Source organism: Mugil cephalus, chromosome 12 (genome assembly GCF_022458985.1).
Source record: "Mugil cephalus isolate CIBA_MC_2020 chromosome 12, CIBA_Mcephalus_1.1, whole genome shotgun sequence".
Lineage (NCBI taxonomy): Eukaryota > Metazoa > Chordata > Actinopteri > Mugiliformes > Mugilidae > Mugil > Mugil cephalus.
Window position 1 is genome coordinate 15,328,443 of NC_061781.1, and position 17,978 is coordinate 15,346,420.

The following is a 17,978-nucleotide window of genomic DNA, read 5'->3' on the forward strand; positions in this document are numbered from 1 at the left end:
TAAATGTAAAACGACATCCACCTGTCTGTTTTAATGGAAATGATACCAATCCAGTTTTTACTCACTAAAAAAAAGAATATTTTATATATGCACTGATGAACCACGACTCTGGAGTCAGGCGTGCACCCTTACAAACTTACAAAATTACAAAATAAAAAGTTCACGGAACAGTATTTACGTGACACTTAATTCTTTATTTGCAATATCAGATTTTACACAATGTAGAATTTTACAGGAACAAAACTATGCACATGAAATGTTTACTTATGCACAAATAATTCTCACAAATATTTAAAAGAAATGGGAAAAGTTTATATCCAGGCCGGAACGGAACCGAATTCAACCACACACACTATGACATCAAGCCTGTCAGGGTATGGTGCGTTTTATAAACCCCAATCACGGCCCCAAACTAAAAAACTGATGTAGTGGTAATTTAAGAGCTAAGTGAAATTAGGTTTTCTTTTTAGGTTTTCATTTCGCCGACGATAGTCGCTGACTCAGTACAAACTTGGGAATACATCGGAGATAAGGCAAAGTTCACACAAAGCATGTCTTCTCTGTCGTCCGACTGTTGAGAAAGTGCTTAAGAGAGAAATGTTTCTATCAGTCAGTCAGACCAAACATTCTTACTGTCTACATCTTATTGACTGGGTGATCAGACATCTCCAACAACCTCTGCGGCATTCAAGCTTTTTTTTTTTTTGCCAAAAAATGTAACACAAACATTCAGAAATATGCTATTAATTTGCAGGTAAAATAAATAGAGGAATATCTAAACTTTTAAAGCAATCAAATTAAGTTTTTTTTTTAACAGCGGACCGTCTGAGTTAGTTGATTAACAGGCTAGATATTTATGCTGCACTGTGTTAACATGCAGTGGAAACCATATAAAACACAAACATAACTTTTCAAAAAGTGTTTTTTTTTTTATGCACTGTATCACCTTAAGTGTTTTACCACAGCATAATAAAGTATCCAACTGTAATGTGAGTAGAGACATCATCACACAAAAAATACAGTTTGAATCACTGCAACTTCAGATTGCCCCAGCAACAAAATCAAACAATCATAAAAAGAAAAGGACTTTTTCTTAAAATGTGGCCTGTACAATGCACTTTAGTACACAATTCTATGGCCTTGCTCGTACAAATGTTTTGTCGTCCCTTACAGGTGACAAGGCAGCGACAAGGTTGAAATGCTTCAAGCTTCTCTTTTCTCCAGCATTCAATCCCTGGACACAAAACGGCTTTTCATAGGCTAATGCAACGGATCCTTAGAGGAACATCCAGCAGAGCTAAAGTCAGTTTAATAAATTACATTCATCATATACAGAGGAGAATACATTTTTAAAAGCGTTCTTAACTAATATTAAACTAGTAAAATATGCAACTGTACTTGTATATTCTATTGTAACGTGTTTTACGAGGCAAATACATAATACATAAAAAGTGAACAAATCTCTTGAAAACTCATTGAAAGCGATGAGGGTTTATATTTGCACGCGCTGTTTGAAAAGTAATGAATTCGAAACGAAAGAGAGGTTTTAAAATAACACACAGCATACGCGACACAGCTGTTCTCTTAACCGGACACGATGCACACTCTGCCTGCTGTGAGGTTCAAACAAAGACGGGTAATTGCATAATGTGGCATCAATCATACGGAACTACATTTCACCAAAATGTCTACCTCCTTAAATTCTACTTTTCTACAAAAGGTACTTTCTGTAAACTACTTTTATCATTTTAAAAATGAAACTTAAAAAAAAAAAAAAAAAAAAAGAAACTGAATATTAACCCTCACACACGTAGTACAAACAGTACACACATTTGAGCATCAGTGAAACTCTTAAGACTAAATCTGAATAACAACATACTAATGCACTGACGTGACATTGCAAAACTTTTACATTAAATTCTAATGTCTGTGACTTCTGTATATTAGATTTAATCAAGTGATTATTATTTATTTTATTTTTTTTTAAAACAAAGCCTTTTAAATATGCGTAGATGTTGCATGCACAAGTCTTTAGGCACTTGTAACATTCAAATATACAGTACTGTCAAGTGACTGTGACATTATAACTAACAGTTCACACAACACGCAACCCTTATAGGATCACAAGAGAGTTAGTTTGAATATGAGCAGTAGTATCTCCACATCCTTTTGTCGACTCGTATGTCTGCGGAGGCTCTTACAAGCTATTATCATGACCAATAATCCAACATTTTTTTTTTTCAATAACTAAAAAAAACAAAAAAAAACCAAATGTCTTCATGTGGTGGATAACAGTATTTTCTTTCAGCAAACAACCGGTTTATGCAATGCAAAGGCACACCAGGAGGTGGAGCACTGACGCAGTTCTCAGGGGATAACGGGGGCAAAGTACAGAGATGGAGTCCTCCCAGAGCATTTTAAAGGGACGTCATAATCCTGCTATCAAATTACACTTTCACGAGGTGGAGTTCAAATAAGTGCTTTTCAACAGTTTGGTTAAAATATTTCTATGTGGCACTCGATGACTAGTCATTAATGGGAAACAAACAAAAAAAATCTTAAATAACACATTCGAGAAGGAAACAAAAATGTGTGTTGATATAGGTGCAGTAACATGGACCGTCTACACGCTGAAAACCGAGTTCAGATTAGACAATATTTACATCAGTTAAAATGTTTAGTGTCTGACGTATTATTCATCAGTTACCACTGTATCTGACTTCCACTTGTGTCCTGGTTGAATGTATTCAGAAGTGCCCTAACATACATGAGGATAGTTTATGTGAAGACGCGTTAAAGGGGCTGAATGCTCCCCTCACAGCATCGAAAGAAACCGACATATTGTACACATTACTGAGGATGCACGTTAATGCAGGTGCAAAGGCGTGCACACGTACAACAATCATCTGTCACACCTAACTAACACAGTTTAATCGTAGTGATTTATCACCATGGACCAAATTAACGGCTATTATTTGAAATCAGTCATGTTATCAGCATGCAGCTTGTTGTAGGTTGTGTGTGGCGTTAACAGAATATTTACACAGAGGCTGTTGGGGGCCGTTAACAGCAGCAACGCGGCACTGACTTCTGTTTCTGGAGGTTACTTGAGGATGATCTGTTGCGGAGGCAGAAGACAATCACTGAGTAGTTTCACACAACAGGAGCACGTATCAAGATGTCACAATGGATAAGGTTAAATTAATTCTTGTTATTAATTTTAATTTTAGGTACATTTGAATTCAAAAATAAGTAAATAAGACATTCCCAGATTTCTATCCTTTTTTTTATACTACTATTCTTTAAAAAATGTCCTCTACAATTTAGATTCTCAAATAACACTTCATGGCCAATCACTACTATTTTAGCTGTTTATCTAAACATGATCATACTACAGTTATATAATGAATACAGGAAGTGCAGACTCTCAGCGAATTTTTCAAGCCATTACAAGTCAAGACCCGGCAAAGCATCACAGAGGGGGAATTCCTTTCTTTTGATGCAGCCATTACAAGAATTAAAATTAAAACTTTAATGATGAATATGTGCAGTTGATTTGGAGCCCTTGAAATTAGGGGGTTGGATTTGAATACCCTCAAATTAAAGCCGTAAGTCTGCAGTTTAAGCCTGTATTCATTACATACTTTAGTACGTTTTGCAGCTAAGATAAGACAAATTGTGTCCAAACACACGCAGGCCCCTGACTGTACGTTTGCAAAATAAAAATTTGAATATATTCATATAATTCATACACAGCATATTTAAAATATCTCATACTCATTCTCCTCATTGAAATATCAACTGTTTTAGTTGGAGGAATTCAAATATAATACAAATCAGGAAAATGTGAAACATAAACAAACACACACCCACACAAGCACAATATTATTACATCATCAATGTTACATGAGCTATGTGGTGGGATGCTAAGCTAACGGTGTTTGAAAAAGACGGTGACAAAGCATAAAACATGCAGTAAAGGACATATGCAACACCACTTTACGCAGACGGAAGACCTCTCTCTATATATAAGTGCTCTCTGTCATAAGGGAAAGGGATGAAATTGAGCCCAGTAGTTCAGCTGAAGGTCTACAGGTAGATGAAGCTTAATGACGGCAATGCAAGCAGGGCACCTCTACGCTGACGAAGCAGCTCCCCTGATTTAAAGATGAAGCACTCATTCAGAGCTCAAGGATTTATGACAGAAAGCTTTAAAAAGGAGCAAACCTGATTGGTTGGTGCTGTTGCTGCGTAGGGGACACTTGTGGCGGGAGTAGTTGCTGCAGAGACAGTAGCAGGCGTAGCACTGTACATCATGGGGACTTTTTCAGGAAGGGAACCATGAAAGCAATGAAAAGGGAGGTGGAGCATTATGGTAACCATAGCAATGTTTCTCTCTCTCTTTCTCTCTCTCTCTCTCTCTCTCTCTTGCCAGGCAAATATAAAATGACATTAGCAGCAAGCCATCATTGGGTTAGACCAGCAGATGGCATGTGATCACACAGCAAAGCGAGACAGCAGGGGAGAACATAAAAGGAGGGCTGATAAGAGACCAAATTAGGAAATCTGTCCATGATTTGACATCCCACAAGAGATAGCATGTACAGCAATGCCATCGCATGTGACCAAAGTGTTTACAGAGTTTTAATTATGTAAAATATTTAGAAAAGCAATGAGGCAAATCAAGGGGATGCTGATCAAATTTCCTAATCCTTCCTAATGGCGCACAGCAAATCTACGAAAACATAATCCACCAAAATGCTTATATATATACACGTATATATATATATATATATCTACACTATGCGTTTGACTATTTGGAATAATGTTACAAGCAAATAGAAATAAAAGGCTTTGTGACCAGAAAAAGCAGACAAAAATGCAAAATGACCCTGACTGATCATTTTAAGATGTGGTTTTAATTTGGTTTCCTGTTACAAAGTGGTGATTTCCTCTAAGCTGGAATAACAAGAATGCTCTGCCCTATTCTTACTCTGTGGAATATAAACCAAACATGTGAGACCTACCGACGCTGTTAGTGGGAGTCATGCAGAAGATTGAACCTGTGATTATGAAATGGAAATAGAGAGGGTATTTTAGAGTGACACACACAAAAATAAAAGCGCCAACATTTATGCAGTACAGTTTTCTGATGGCTACAGTTAAAATCAAGCTCATCTAATGCATTACATCTGCTGTGTTCAGAGGAGCAAAGTGTGGCTTTAGGGATAAAAGGCAGAAATATATTTGAGTCTGACTGAGGCGTTTATATGGACAGTGTTTCTTCAATCCGATTTAAGAGATTTCAATACAATATATGCTTTTACCCGCCCTGAAACATCAATCAGAGAAAGTGGTTAAGCCTGCTATCAAATCTGTATATATCAGGAGGAACATTTTTTTCCCCCAGATTTAACGTCAACGCTGAATTTGATCAAAGATGATAGCCAAGACAGACCCATGCTTTCAACAGTGCCGCCCACATTCATTTTGGCTTCTCCATCTTTTTCCAGCACCGTGGTTCTCTCCCTCCCAGAAACTCATCACATGCACACGAGGAATGTGTTTATTATTAGTAGTAGTATTTATAGTAGTATTTATTGTTTCTTATTAAAAAGGTTAGGTTAGGTTAGGTTAGATAAGGCTAGGCGGTAACATTTTGTTACTGAACAGATATTCAAAAGGTTACACCCACCCCTCTCAATCGGATTTAAAATAAATTCCTACTGATCGTGCCAGTCTGTTCCAACTGAGGCGGTTACATGAGACGTTTTTTATTCTGACTGAGCTGTCATCCTAATTAACAGAATACTGGTATCAATGTAAACGCAACAAGCGTCATGTTAACTGGTACACCTGACTAGAAAGAGTCATTGTTCATGTCAACCATTAACACCTGTGCTTGTCCTAATAAACAGCTTTGTGACTGGTGTTATTCAGCCATTGTCAATGTTATTAGATGTGTTTTCTGGCAAGTCAAAATGTCCTAAAAAAAAGGGTCATTTTAAGAGGCTTACCTGTGGGATAAAATGCTGCAGTGGGCTGTTGCAGTTGTGTGTTAGCCAGAGCCTGTTGGTAGTGCAATAAACTAGGACTGAGCAGAGAGTTGGCCCAGGTGCTCTTCTCCAGAGCTTGTCTCTTTGGTAGGGGTTGCAAGACGCTGTGGGGAAAGCCCTGAAAAGTGACCAGAGGAGACATGAAACTTCCCAGATTTCTGCATCTGTGTCCAAATACTGTTTGCACACTCTTAGTATTTATTTTTAAAAAACTGGCAGACATGACTAAACAACAATGTTGGATACAATATGACTGGAAAAATGTAATAAATAAAATCTACGACATATTTGACAATTTGTGACTGTGTACACATGGACTATATGAGACTTGAAGAAGCTGTAAAACCACAATGGCCAAAATTAAAAAAGTTATTACAATACAATTAATAGCTACATGCAAAGCAAAAGGTGAAAATACCAGGTCTACAGTTGCCTCGAGGGGTCGCTTCATTGCTTTGGCAGTCGACTGAGTCTTTTAATAGCAGGCAGCGAGCACATGATGGCAGTGGGCCAATGGGATTCAAGCGTATTAACATACAGGTAACAGCAAGCAGAGGTGCATCATGGGGGACAGCATTGTGGATAGGTGAGAAAGGGAAAACAAAACAAAAGAATCTGAATGTAGTATACCACATAAAACACAATATACATGCACAGTAACCAAAATAACTGATTAAAGGACACACTAAGATTCCTTAATTAGTAGTACAGTTAATCAACAGTTTTGGCAACACAGATTTACAACGACAAGGTACGGACCTGTATACCCTTAAATTGTGTATAATATTACTTCAGATGAGAGTAGAATCGGTTAATTATAATCAAAACACTATACACAATATAATTTATAATGCATACACAGACTCCACAGCTATAAGGAAGGGATATTAATGTAATGCACAGCAAGCATTGATGATTTGAACTGTAAAATGAGAGATGGTTTGGTTGAATGAGAGCTAGCCAAAAGCAATACCGCAAATCAACCATGCAAATAATGTCATGAAGCACAGAATGACGAGCTACATTTATTGCATTCACACTAAAGCTTCGGGTGGGATTACAGATGTCACCTCAACTTGCACTGCACATTGAAACATGGCTGCTGTTTTGAGTTTTATATACAGCGACTCACACAGGAAAGATATAATGTAACTGTAAGTAACCGTAAAAGATGATGTACATGCGAAGTGATGTAATTGTCTGCAGAATGGAGCAACATGGCTGTACTATATTACTACAACAGAGATGACATATTTTACTGCGTATTTAAAAATTGTGATAAACTTCAATTATGTTAAATGTAACTTAAAGTGAGCCAATGATGCGATAAAAAGACTTCGGGTGAACTTGACGAAGAAATGGGAAGTTGGGTTGAGTTGGCTCAGGCTACATGATGGATCACTTCCTTGTTCTTGTCCCGCAACATCAAACATACCCATTATAATCTTTTATACTGTGTAGCACAGAATAAAACTGTTTATCCATAACATTTCCCAGTCAACTGCAATATAGTGTCTGTAATGTATGTGGCGTTTCAGATACAAGTGGCAAATTACGAGCCTGACATTGTTCTAATAAATGCAAGATTGAAACCAGCTCTCTGTGTGATTGACAGGTCTTTTAAATATTATTTGCCTAAAAATGTAAAAGCAAAAAGGCCTTGCAAAATGGGATTAAAGCTGGTGGGGAGCTGAGTCAGCTTATGTCTGTGGGGCGGGGGCATAAGAAGATTATTAATCTAATTGCTGACTTACTCTGTTAGACTTGCTGCGAGTCTTAATAATTTAGCACAAATACTGGCAATGTCATGGCAAACACAAGGAAACCAGCGCATTACTGTCAGGACAATGTGGCGGATGAAACTAGTCGATAAGCGTGTCTTACCATGGCTGCAGCTGTGGCCTGGGCCGCCACGGCCGTCTGATTGACTTGCTGCTGACTGGATTTGATTTTGGCCTGCAAGTGCGCAGGCGGGTGAAAATACTTGCACTTCTCCCTAGAACAACGGCTCTTGATGTAGTCCATGCAAACGGTGACGGTGTTGTCGGTGGTGTCGATCATCGGGCTGTCGCTGGGGTGAGCGAAGCGGCAATCTGTCTCCCCTCGTGCACAGTTTCCCCGCTGAAACTCGCGGCAAACCTGAGAGCAGCAGATACAGAGTCGGCGAGAGTGAGCTCAGCTTCTAGCACGACGCCAGATGAAGACAAAGCCACAGAGGTGGATTCGTGTCAAATCGCACGCGTACCTCTAGTTTGTCGGTGCGCTGCAGCTTCTGCGACGGAGATGAGGAGGAAGAAGAAGAAGAAGAGGAGGAGCACTGCACTGTGACAGGCGAGCTCCCGGGAACAATGACTGGAGTGCTTTGGAGGATTTCTGAAGGAATGAGGCTCATTCCGTGGCTCAGCGGCGTCATGTATGAACCATAACCGAGGCCGGTATTTGTGCCGAGCCCCTGCGTAACATTAAAGGTTGGCTGTGGGAGAAGAGGGTACGTATTACAAGTGAGGCAAACATCAGGAAATAACACGGAAGACGTCTCTTTGGGGGCCTCACCACTGGCTGCAGGCCGTGCCCAGGGATCATGAGCTGCATCTGCTGGGCGAGCACAGCCGCCGCCGTCTTCTGATGGATGAGATTGTTGCGCCCATTTATCTCTAACTGGGTTTTTAAGTGCGAAGGTGGATGGAGATACTTGCAGTTTTCTCTTGAGCATCTGCCCTGCATTCGGAGGAGATTAAAATGACAGGTTGACGACCCTTGATGATTACTGTGTGTCCTCGTCATAAAATTTTACTTCTTTTTATAACATAATTGACAATAAAAGTGTGAGTTGTTTGATCAAAACTGTAGTAAAGCTAGTTTTAGCAGAATCCTACCACAGTGCCAAAAAGATTTTCATTATGAGAACAAATAGTGGGCAATCATTTTATACTCTAAAAGCTACAAGGCTCAACCCACCCATCATGGTCTCTTCTCTGCACTACTCTCCCACTCAGGCTCCTCCTACCCATCTACATTGTCAGGGATGCTAATATGCTTATGTGACAGTCAGCTATGGCTAAGATAAAACCACTTTGCATAACACTGAGGCCCGTCAACATTTCCTTGAATCACACACAAGCCGTGTGACAGGTAGACAGTATTTGTGATAAAAATATTGCCTTAGACCTTCGTTTACAGTATCACTCAGACACAGTTGGAGGTAAGAAATGTTAGTAAAAAATGAGAATTCCTGTGAAGCTTGATTTGAATACACAACAATCTATCCTACCTGACCTTATCTACCATACCTCCCACACGTCTATACTCACTTTGCTCCATAAAGACACAGCTTTCACTACATTAGCATTGACCAATGAGCTTGTCACTTAATAGAATCCAGTCCAGATCTGCTTTATATTTTAGCTCTTGGACTGTTTAAGGATCACTGAGTAGGATCCATTGTCCATAAGAAATGCAGGAAGCCCTTTCTTAAGTCAAGGTTTGGTTTGCACTGCGACATAAACTAATGAAAACATAATAATGGAAATAGATTACAGTGTCTGCTAACAGGTCTCCCTAAATTCTACACACCAGACCTTTAAGTTAGAGCACAACGCATCCTTTTAAACTTTAAAATAACCAAAGTTGTTTCTGTCAATCATTTTTAGTAGGTGAGTGAGAGGTCAACTTTCTCTCTCCCACATATTAAAATTCTGCAATCAAGTCAACTAGTTTCAGTCATATGCATTCCTCCCCAGAGAGTTATTTTTATCTTCGGTGTGAATATTGATGAAGGTTTAACTGTGATTCATTTGTAATTTCCTATGTCTGAGATAAGGATTATACATTTTCTTATATTTACATACTGAGGCCATAGCACATCCCATGATTTATACTGTATTTTACAGACCCTTGCATTGTACAGCTCCCTCATTTAAAACCAGGCGTTTAATGGACTCTTTATATATTTAAGCATTTGTTTCTTTTTTTATTACAATGTTTCTATTTCACGTTCACGCTTCAGTACTTGCTTTTTCTTATTTTCTATTACTGTGTTTACTGTTACTGTTACACACCGAACACTAAGACAAATGTTTAAATGTACTTGTCTGTGCATCACAAAGACTTTCAGCTGCTTTAGTGGAAGTCATGAGATACTAGTTACAATACTGAAGCACGTGCACATTCTTCAGCACAATAAAGTAATTGGTGAAGACAACAATTGTTTTGATCTGCGCTAACCCAAATTTACCAAATTATTTGGAGGTGATCCTCAGCGGACAAGCCAAAACTGAGAAAAAACATGTTTTAGAGTAGAAATATTAAGATGGCTAGCTCTGTTTGAGTCTAACAAATAAATGCAGGGGGCCAGAAAGAGTGACTGAGTCAGGAACATTCATTAACTCCTTAAGACACAAGTCTATTCATAAAGAAGAGCTGTGGCATAATCACATGACTGTTTTCCCTGGCTCATTCTCACAGCAGATCATAATTCACAGTTAATCCTCAAAACAGGATAACTGAACTTCATTCATTAGCTCAGCCTCATTATACAATGAACATCTTCACATGCTGTGTACCACTCCATACTGTTCTATTGTTTACTGATTATTTACAAAAAAAAAAGTGGTTAAAACCTTTAACGGAGTAAATACCTGATTTTAAGCACAAAAACACTGATTTAATTGACTAGTTTATTGACAGACATTCATCGTTACTATCAGTACTTTTATAACTGATTCATAATTGAAGTCAATTTTAAAGAAAACCTTTCATTTGCGTCATTATTAGTATTAGTAGATTCTGTATTTTTATATTACAATAAACTCTTATAAATTAGTAAAACAAGCAATGAGATCATATTGCAAGTGACACATTTCATCGTCCTCTGGCCTTGTATAGACAGTACTGATAAGTGGAAACATAATGTAAATACATGAGCTAATAATGAACATAATAGAGTCCTCGAGGTCCTTGATATAAGCCTCAGCAACAGGACGGACGCAGTATCTCAACAGAGCAAACTGGAGCATTATCTATCCACCTCAAACACAGCATTGAGAGCAGCAGAGTAGATAAAAAAAAAGAGAGATCGTGAACTGAAGTGCCACTCCATAACAGCCTATCAGCCTATTTAACAATATTTAAAATGAACAAAAATGCTGCTGTAAGATAACAGAATAAAGTAGCTACTTTGTGCTAATGCTCTCAGGCTCTTGACCACTAGGGCACAGACCGGCTGTGCATAAACCTACAGTGAGAAGATAAGACGATGACTCAACATGAGTATAATCCCGGGGGCAAAGCTGTATTGTGGTGCGAAAGTGAATGTGTGAGGGTGGATTAAGGCAGCCCTGGCCTCATGCAGGGCATCTGAGCAAGCAGGAGTATAAACTGGCTGTAATCCAGCTGGCTGCAAGGTTTTTTTTTTTTATTATTGTCTGCTTTAGACCGAGCAGCATTTAATAAACGTTTTACTCTATTTTGGGAAAATGGTGGTTCACAGAGTTGCATATGTAACGGAAGATAAAGCTTTGAGATTGCAGTTTTGCTCAGTTGTTTGACATGTGTCTGCATGATACTGGATGATGAGGCAGCTTAATGCAGGGTGAGACTTACAGAGGCAAACTATTACCAGCACACATCAGGCTGCGAGGCAGCTACACGATACGTAAAATGCATTAATATGCTATTACATGTTATTGCAGAAACCGGTCTGCCTAAAAGATGTTTGAATAATTATACAAATTAAAAAAAAAACTTTCAAGAAGAGGAAAACCGTTGTGTAATTTACTGTATAAATATAAAATATATTTGACATAATACTAGACTTGCAACTGACAATTATTTTCATTACCATAATCAACTTTTATGATTTCAACTATTAATTAACAGTTTCTAGTAATTAACAGTTTCCAACAGTGTCAATGATGTACTTGACACACTGAAACAATGAAAAACCAAATAGATTTCTTTACTATTATTTCTGATTAATAAATTTAACACTTAATAATATATAGCAATGGGAATAACATGTCTTACCTTCAGTGAGTCGAAGCAGGCAATCACTCTCCCATTCTCAATTTGGCAGCTCTTGGGAGGATGAGCAAATTTGCATTCCTCATCGCTCCGTGAACAGTTTCCTCTCTGAAACTGGCGACACACTTCCAGGGTTAGCCATTTTGTGTCTCTCATTGAGGACATATTTAACGCCATGTCCAGAGGTTTAGGTCGGACGACGGGTTCTAAAATTCAATCTTAATGTCTGAAAGGCTCATACACCAAAATCTGTATTTCAATCAAAGCGTTTAGTTGTACTGTCCTGCTCTCTTTTAAAACAACCTGGTGACTCCCACATCAGCTGGAGCATAAAAATTAGACAGCCAGGCAATCACTGAGAAAAATGTCATTAAAACAACAAACAAAAACACAATTGCAGATGTGTTTTTTTTTTTGTTTTCGAGTGTATACTCCTCAAACACTGCACTTCAGTCATACATTCTTATTTTTTTCTCCGTCCTCTTATCCTCTTCTCTTATGGCTTGACTTAAGCATTCTTTTAGATGCTGACGTTGTGCAAAATGGTGGCAAATGGCTTGCAGTTGAGGTATCCTGTGTTGGTGTTAAGTGCGACCTTAAAGAAAGCATGTGCAACCTCAGGTCGGGGATATCTTCTCAAAGGCACTTTCTGTTGATGATCTGAAACAAATAAAACAAACATCGACATGAATATTAGTGAAATTGTATCCAGTTAAAGTTTATTACAATGACGGTATCATTAGTCACCAGCTGGCATATTTGGAGCGACTTAAGCTATTCTTGTGTAATTTCTGCTGTTCTCTGTAAACCATTCATTCCTCAACAAGTTTTAACTGTTTACAGCCCAAAGCTGATTGGACCAAACTAAAGTAGTTAGTCAAGGTATATATAGTTATGCCAGACTCTCAAGAGACAATCGTAATTCCTTGTGGAAGGTGGCTAAAACAGTCGGAGCGTGTCTTTACTAGATCAGAGCTACAAGAAATAGTTGGCAGAATGTAGAATTTAATTACTAATTTTTGAATTAGAAAGCTACTTTAAATTTCTAGCTACAACCTCTTAAATGGGCGATTTGCTCCTTGTACCTTTTTTATACCTTTCTCAACTAAAATCATTAGTGCTCTTGGTTACATTTTGTAGACACTGCCTAGAAATAAGTGACATATTACTCAACTACTTATCCTGTAATGGTCACAAGGTGAGGTGGGGAGATGGAGTCAATCACAAGGCTACCACATAAAGACAACAATTCAAGCCTAGGTACCAACACTAATTGCATTTCTGCAGCATGCTGGAAGAAAGTCAGAGTCCCCACAGAAGGCCCACACATGGGCAAGGACAACATGCAAGGCATTGTCAATTGTGAAGCCTTGCTGTGAGGGGATAGTGCTAACCACTGGACCACGGTGCCTGAAGATAATGTAGAAAATTCACAATGTCAAGATTCACACTTAGCTTTGTATATGGACAGAATCTAGCTGCAATGGAACAGGAAAAAGAAACTCAGTTCTTTTCTAGAGTGTCATTTAATGTTTATGTTTTCTTACGTGCATAAGTCTACTCCCTCTGTATTTTGACTGGCACAGCAGATGTCACAATGCAGCAGAAATGATAAAACTATGGCTGTGTGGATCATACACACAAATAAACCCATCTCATTACAGAAACCCTAACTGACCATGGGTTGACCTTCTGATTTGTCTACTGACCAGCAACCAGAGCCGCTACCCTTTGTCAAGGCCCGACCATGTTGCTGTTACTGAGTTAAACAAATGATAGCAATCTTCTTCCAAAGAAGAATTTTAAAATCTCCTAATAATAGAGTCTAGAGGCAAAACAGCTAACAACTGCGCTAACGTTGAGAGACATTGAAAGAATTATTCGTCTTTTCACCAGTTTTAAGTTTTCATGTCTGCTCGTTTCCTTTGCTGTACCCACACTTGTTGATTGTATGTTTTTTTCATGTTTTTGTAGTACTACAACTGTGAGTTTCAATGCTAACTAAATCTCAGGGTTTTCAACATTTTTCTATGGGAATGGATCCAGGCACTCATTACAATTGTTTGTCTCTCTTAGCAAAAGTAACATAGGAAGATGCAGGAGCTCTTTTGTTGGTGGTCAACAGAACAATCATCATGCCCATGTCTTTCCTAGTCTAATGTTAATAGTTCATAATAACTAGTTCAAAGGGAATAACCTTTCTCATAAGTTTCTCCAGAGCCTGATGCCTCAGTAAAACATTAACATGTTACAAACATGATGTACACAGAGCCACTGCTGTTGTGCTATTTGGGATGTGTGTCTGTGTGGTGTCATGGAAATCAATTAATCAATAACAGTGTAGGAACAAGATCAAAACCATAAAACTGTGAGATTTAGGTTGTGGTACACTGGTTCCAAAGTTTGTTTTGTTTATCTATCTAAAGCTAATCATACTTTTTCTCCATTTGCTGCAGTCTAATTTAAACACTGTGTGAAGAAGACGTCATAAACTGTGTGTGCCAAATAGTCATGCTCAGGTATGCTAACTCTAGGTCACGAAGAGCCAAGCCAAGAAACAAACACACATACACAGACACACACACGCACACACTTACGGGACAAAGTGTGACAGACCTGTAAGCTAGACCTGCAGTACAAAGAAAAGGTGAGCTGAATAAATCTGTTGAAAACTTTATTTCCAGTGAGAGTAGCGAAAGTATTATGTTCTAAGTATTATGTTCTAAGCACAGATTTAAATTAAACTAAGGTGTTCTTCTTCTTTTCCAGCCCATGCTAGCACACAGCATACTGCAGCAAATTCCTTTAGGCGCAAGTCAGGAAACGGAGCAAGGAAACCAATCTCTCTCACTTCATACGACACTAGGGAACTTCTGTCTGTCTCTGGAATCTAGGCTAGAGACATTTGAGTAGTTTCCTTGTGTAGGTAGTGACAATGATAAAAGGCCCTTACCCTTCTTTCTGTCCCATGGATTCAGTGACCGAAGCTTTTTTTTTCTTCACAACGGTAAAAACAGACTGTCTGCCAGGCTCTGACTAAAACATTTCCAGCCACCCCCTTCCTGTCTGGCCGCTGGCCTCTGGGAAGACCCTCCCAGTCAGAATTTAACCAATAGGAAGCTGGGAGCAGATGCACCATGTGAAAGCTTCCTGTTGACCAGTGATCTATGAATACAATTTGATTATTTGGAGAAGACTGCATTCAACACTTGATCCATGTCTCCAGGAAGCTTCTGCCCCAGTTTTACACACAGCTATTTTCAATGTTAGGTGACTTAATTATAATAGTTTCAAATGTCTCAGTGTATTTATATTAAAGATGAGTGCTATTACAACCTCATAATAATGGGTATTAAACTTGGTTGGATGATATTTTACACTTGATTACTGACATGAGTTATGACAACAAATGCATGTTAGATGCATTTTCTCATGTTAATGATGACAGTACTTGGTATTAAACTTGTCTAATGTGTGGAATTATTATATCCCAACTTATCTGACCTCTTTTTATATGCTGATGTTTAAAAATATAACCACATTTATAATCACGTATTTCCTATTCCTATTTCCTACTTTTACTTATTACAGAGCTTAAGTTGCATTGTGGGGATCATTTTTAGTTTATTACATAGGTTTTTTCTTCAGTGTATTGCTGACGTACTGTAACTATTAGTCAGGTTAGATGAATATGTAGGTGAATATTTACGCATGTAAACATAGCTGAAGCATCTTGTGTTATACCAATTCTGTTTAAAGTTTCTATAAAACACTTTAATACGTTGTACAATAAAATGACAGTCGAGTGCCTGACACCATTTCGCCCTACGTCGTCTTATTAGCACAGTTTAATAGTTCGAGGTTAGCACTGATTTGTGTACTCCTCACCCTGAGCTCCTCCTGCTAGATAATCACAGTGCATGGCCCTGAACGTTATTAGCTTAGCCGCAGTGCTAGCTGAGGAGGGGTCCCGCTTACCTCATCATCACGAAGGAACAGCTTCCCAGAGGATACGGCTCGGACAGACGACACGGCAACGGAACTAACGAAAACAAGACGTCAAGAGTTCCCGCAATGTCCGTGTAACAACCCGTTTTATTCGGTATAATTAAAGCGTCACCGACCTCGTTTTCTTCTTTACTTTGTAGCAGCGCACAGATTTAAGCAACAAGCTTTTGACAGCTCCAGTTCAATGTGATGAACACTAGCCACCGCGGGGTGCGCTGCGCAGCCTTGAGATATTCAATAATTGTATATGCGACGTTTAAAAGCACGACACACAATCGCCAAGTGTTGTTCAAATATTATATACTTTACGTTGATTTTAAAGTGATTACTTATTCGTTAAATGAGGTGATTCTAGCACTTCTATTTCCTGATACCCTCCCCTACAGAGGCAAAGTGGTATGATCCATACGAATACCAGTAGGCTAAAAGGGCAAGGGGTTTGCTTGTTACCAAGGGAACAGCAATAAAACCACATTTTTTATTATTATTATTTTTGATTAGTTTTATGAAAGCACGCCTTCATGCACATGAATATGCCATCGAGAAAGTATTTCAATATAAATCTGATAAAAAAAAAAATAAAAAAAAATCTGTGAAGTGAAAATTCTGCCAAATAATTTCCATTACAGGTAGACTATATAAGTGCAACACGTAGACATACGTGTGTAAGAAATTATTGAAATTGCGGTCTTTGTAAGAGCTGTGATGACAAACCTTTGAATTGTGTAATCAGAATATGTAGCAGATGCACTAGCAGCAGCATAGGTCTGCTCAAGGTCACATCAGATAGATGCTAACCCAGATACCATTATACAGGGAGGAAATGGAGGAAGAAAGAAAGGGAGACTGTGTTTGGCCATGAAGTTTAACAACTTCTCTTATAAAGATAAAAAAAAAAATAATAAAAATACTAATCTCTACCAGAGCCCCCTACATTCTGGTTTATGTTATAGTTCACGCCATAGTTTTTTTCCCCCCTGTCATTTGTTTTCTATAAAAATAAAGATATTTATGGAAACATCATAAAAAGTGGCATAGAATAATGACATTAACACACAGAAATAGATCTGCATCTATATTTACATGCCGCAGATTAGCACTAATAGTGCATGCCACAATCTCTCTGTACCAAGGCCCCCCTGTTTTGCTTTGTTTTTTACTAGAAAAATCCTAGTTCTCGTGACTGGCATGCCAATGTTGTAAAACTTCTTCTGGAACAAATAATGAATGCATTAGCAATTCTTAACGTCAAATAGTAATGATGAAAAAAAAAAGTTTTTGTGACCTTTGGATAGCACAGCAATTAACATAAAATCAAAATTGTGCGTAAAAGTAATTTACTTTAGAAATAACAAAACTGTGGCGCCAACGCTGTGATGGGTGCAGCATCCAATTCTTTCATTACTTGTAAAGAAATGAAACAGTCATAAGAAATTGATTGATTCCTCCTTTTTTTTTTCCTGTTTCTCCAGTCTTCTCCAAGCTTTATCTGATCTGCACTGACAGATCTCAGGCTGAAGATGAGGCACTGAGTGCCACAAGGAAAGGTCACCATATTGTTCTCTTTGAGGGAAATGTCACTGTCAAAGGGAATCCAACATAAAAACAAAGAGAATGCGACAGCCGGTACTTTCAATCATTTGACCTTAACGCTCTCTGTTGTTCATAGTTTTGGTCATTTATATTCCATTTAGTATAAGATGGCGTCACTTCTTTATTGTGGCCTTTAAAGGTGTCACATTTTAAGTTTAGACGTGACATGCCCTTCCTAGAACATTTACTCAAACGTAGCAGTAGACTGTTAATTATTGAGCACATACTTTGTCACCGTACATCACTCAATCAACCTGGTTCATCTGAAAAGGTATTTGTCTGGGAAAATACTAAAACTAT

The 17,978-nt window shown here is 38.3% G+C and overlaps 1 protein-coding gene across 7 annotated transcripts; it reads right to left on the bottom strand.

The window, feature by feature from the left end:
- Positions 1–173: 173 nt before the first annotated feature.
- LOC125017289 (muscleblind-like protein 2a) lies at positions 174–16,271 on the bottom strand. Of its 7 annotated transcripts, none has more exons than XM_047600212.1 (10): positions 16,056–16,271; positions 12,081–12,737; positions 8,610–8,774; positions 8,302–8,529; positions 7,941–8,195; positions 6,475–6,528; positions 6,018–6,174; positions 5,028–5,063; positions 4,228–4,280; positions 174–3,118 (listed from the first exon to the last, which is right to left on the bottom strand). In XM_047600212.1, the coding sequence occupies exons 2-10, from the start codon at positions 12,252–12,254 to the stop codon at positions 3,104–3,106; spliced, it is 1,137 nt and encodes a 378-aa protein (XP_047456168.1). In that variant the 5' UTR covers positions 12,255–12,737; positions 16,056–16,271; the 3' UTR covers positions 174–3,103. The 7 variants fall into 7 exon arrangements, with proteins under 7 accessions (XP_047456168.1, XP_047456165.1, XP_047456166.1 ...); XM_047600209.1 differs by having other exon boundaries at positions 4,228–4,322; positions 16,056–16,270; XM_047600210.1 differs by lacking the exon at positions 5,028–5,063 and having other exon boundaries at positions 4,228–4,322.
- Positions 16,272–17,978: the final 1,707 nt, after the last annotated feature.

What these genes read in the sequence shown, in the direction of transcription:
- LOC125017289 (XM_047600208.1), bottom strand. Translation starts at nt 12,254, where the DNA reads ATGGCGTTAAATATGTCCTCAATGAGAGACACAAAATGGCTAACCCTG. An exon ending in AGCGCACCGACAAACTAGAG is followed by an intron (nt 8,196 to 8,301) that starts GTACGCGTGCGA and finishes TGCTGCTCTCAG; the next exon opens with GTTTGCCGCGAGTTTCAGCG. An exon ending in GACTCCCACTAACAGCGTCG is followed by an intron (nt 3,119 to 5,027) that starts GTAGGTCTCACA and finishes CCTCCGCAACAG; the next exon opens with ATCATCCTCAAGTAACCTCC.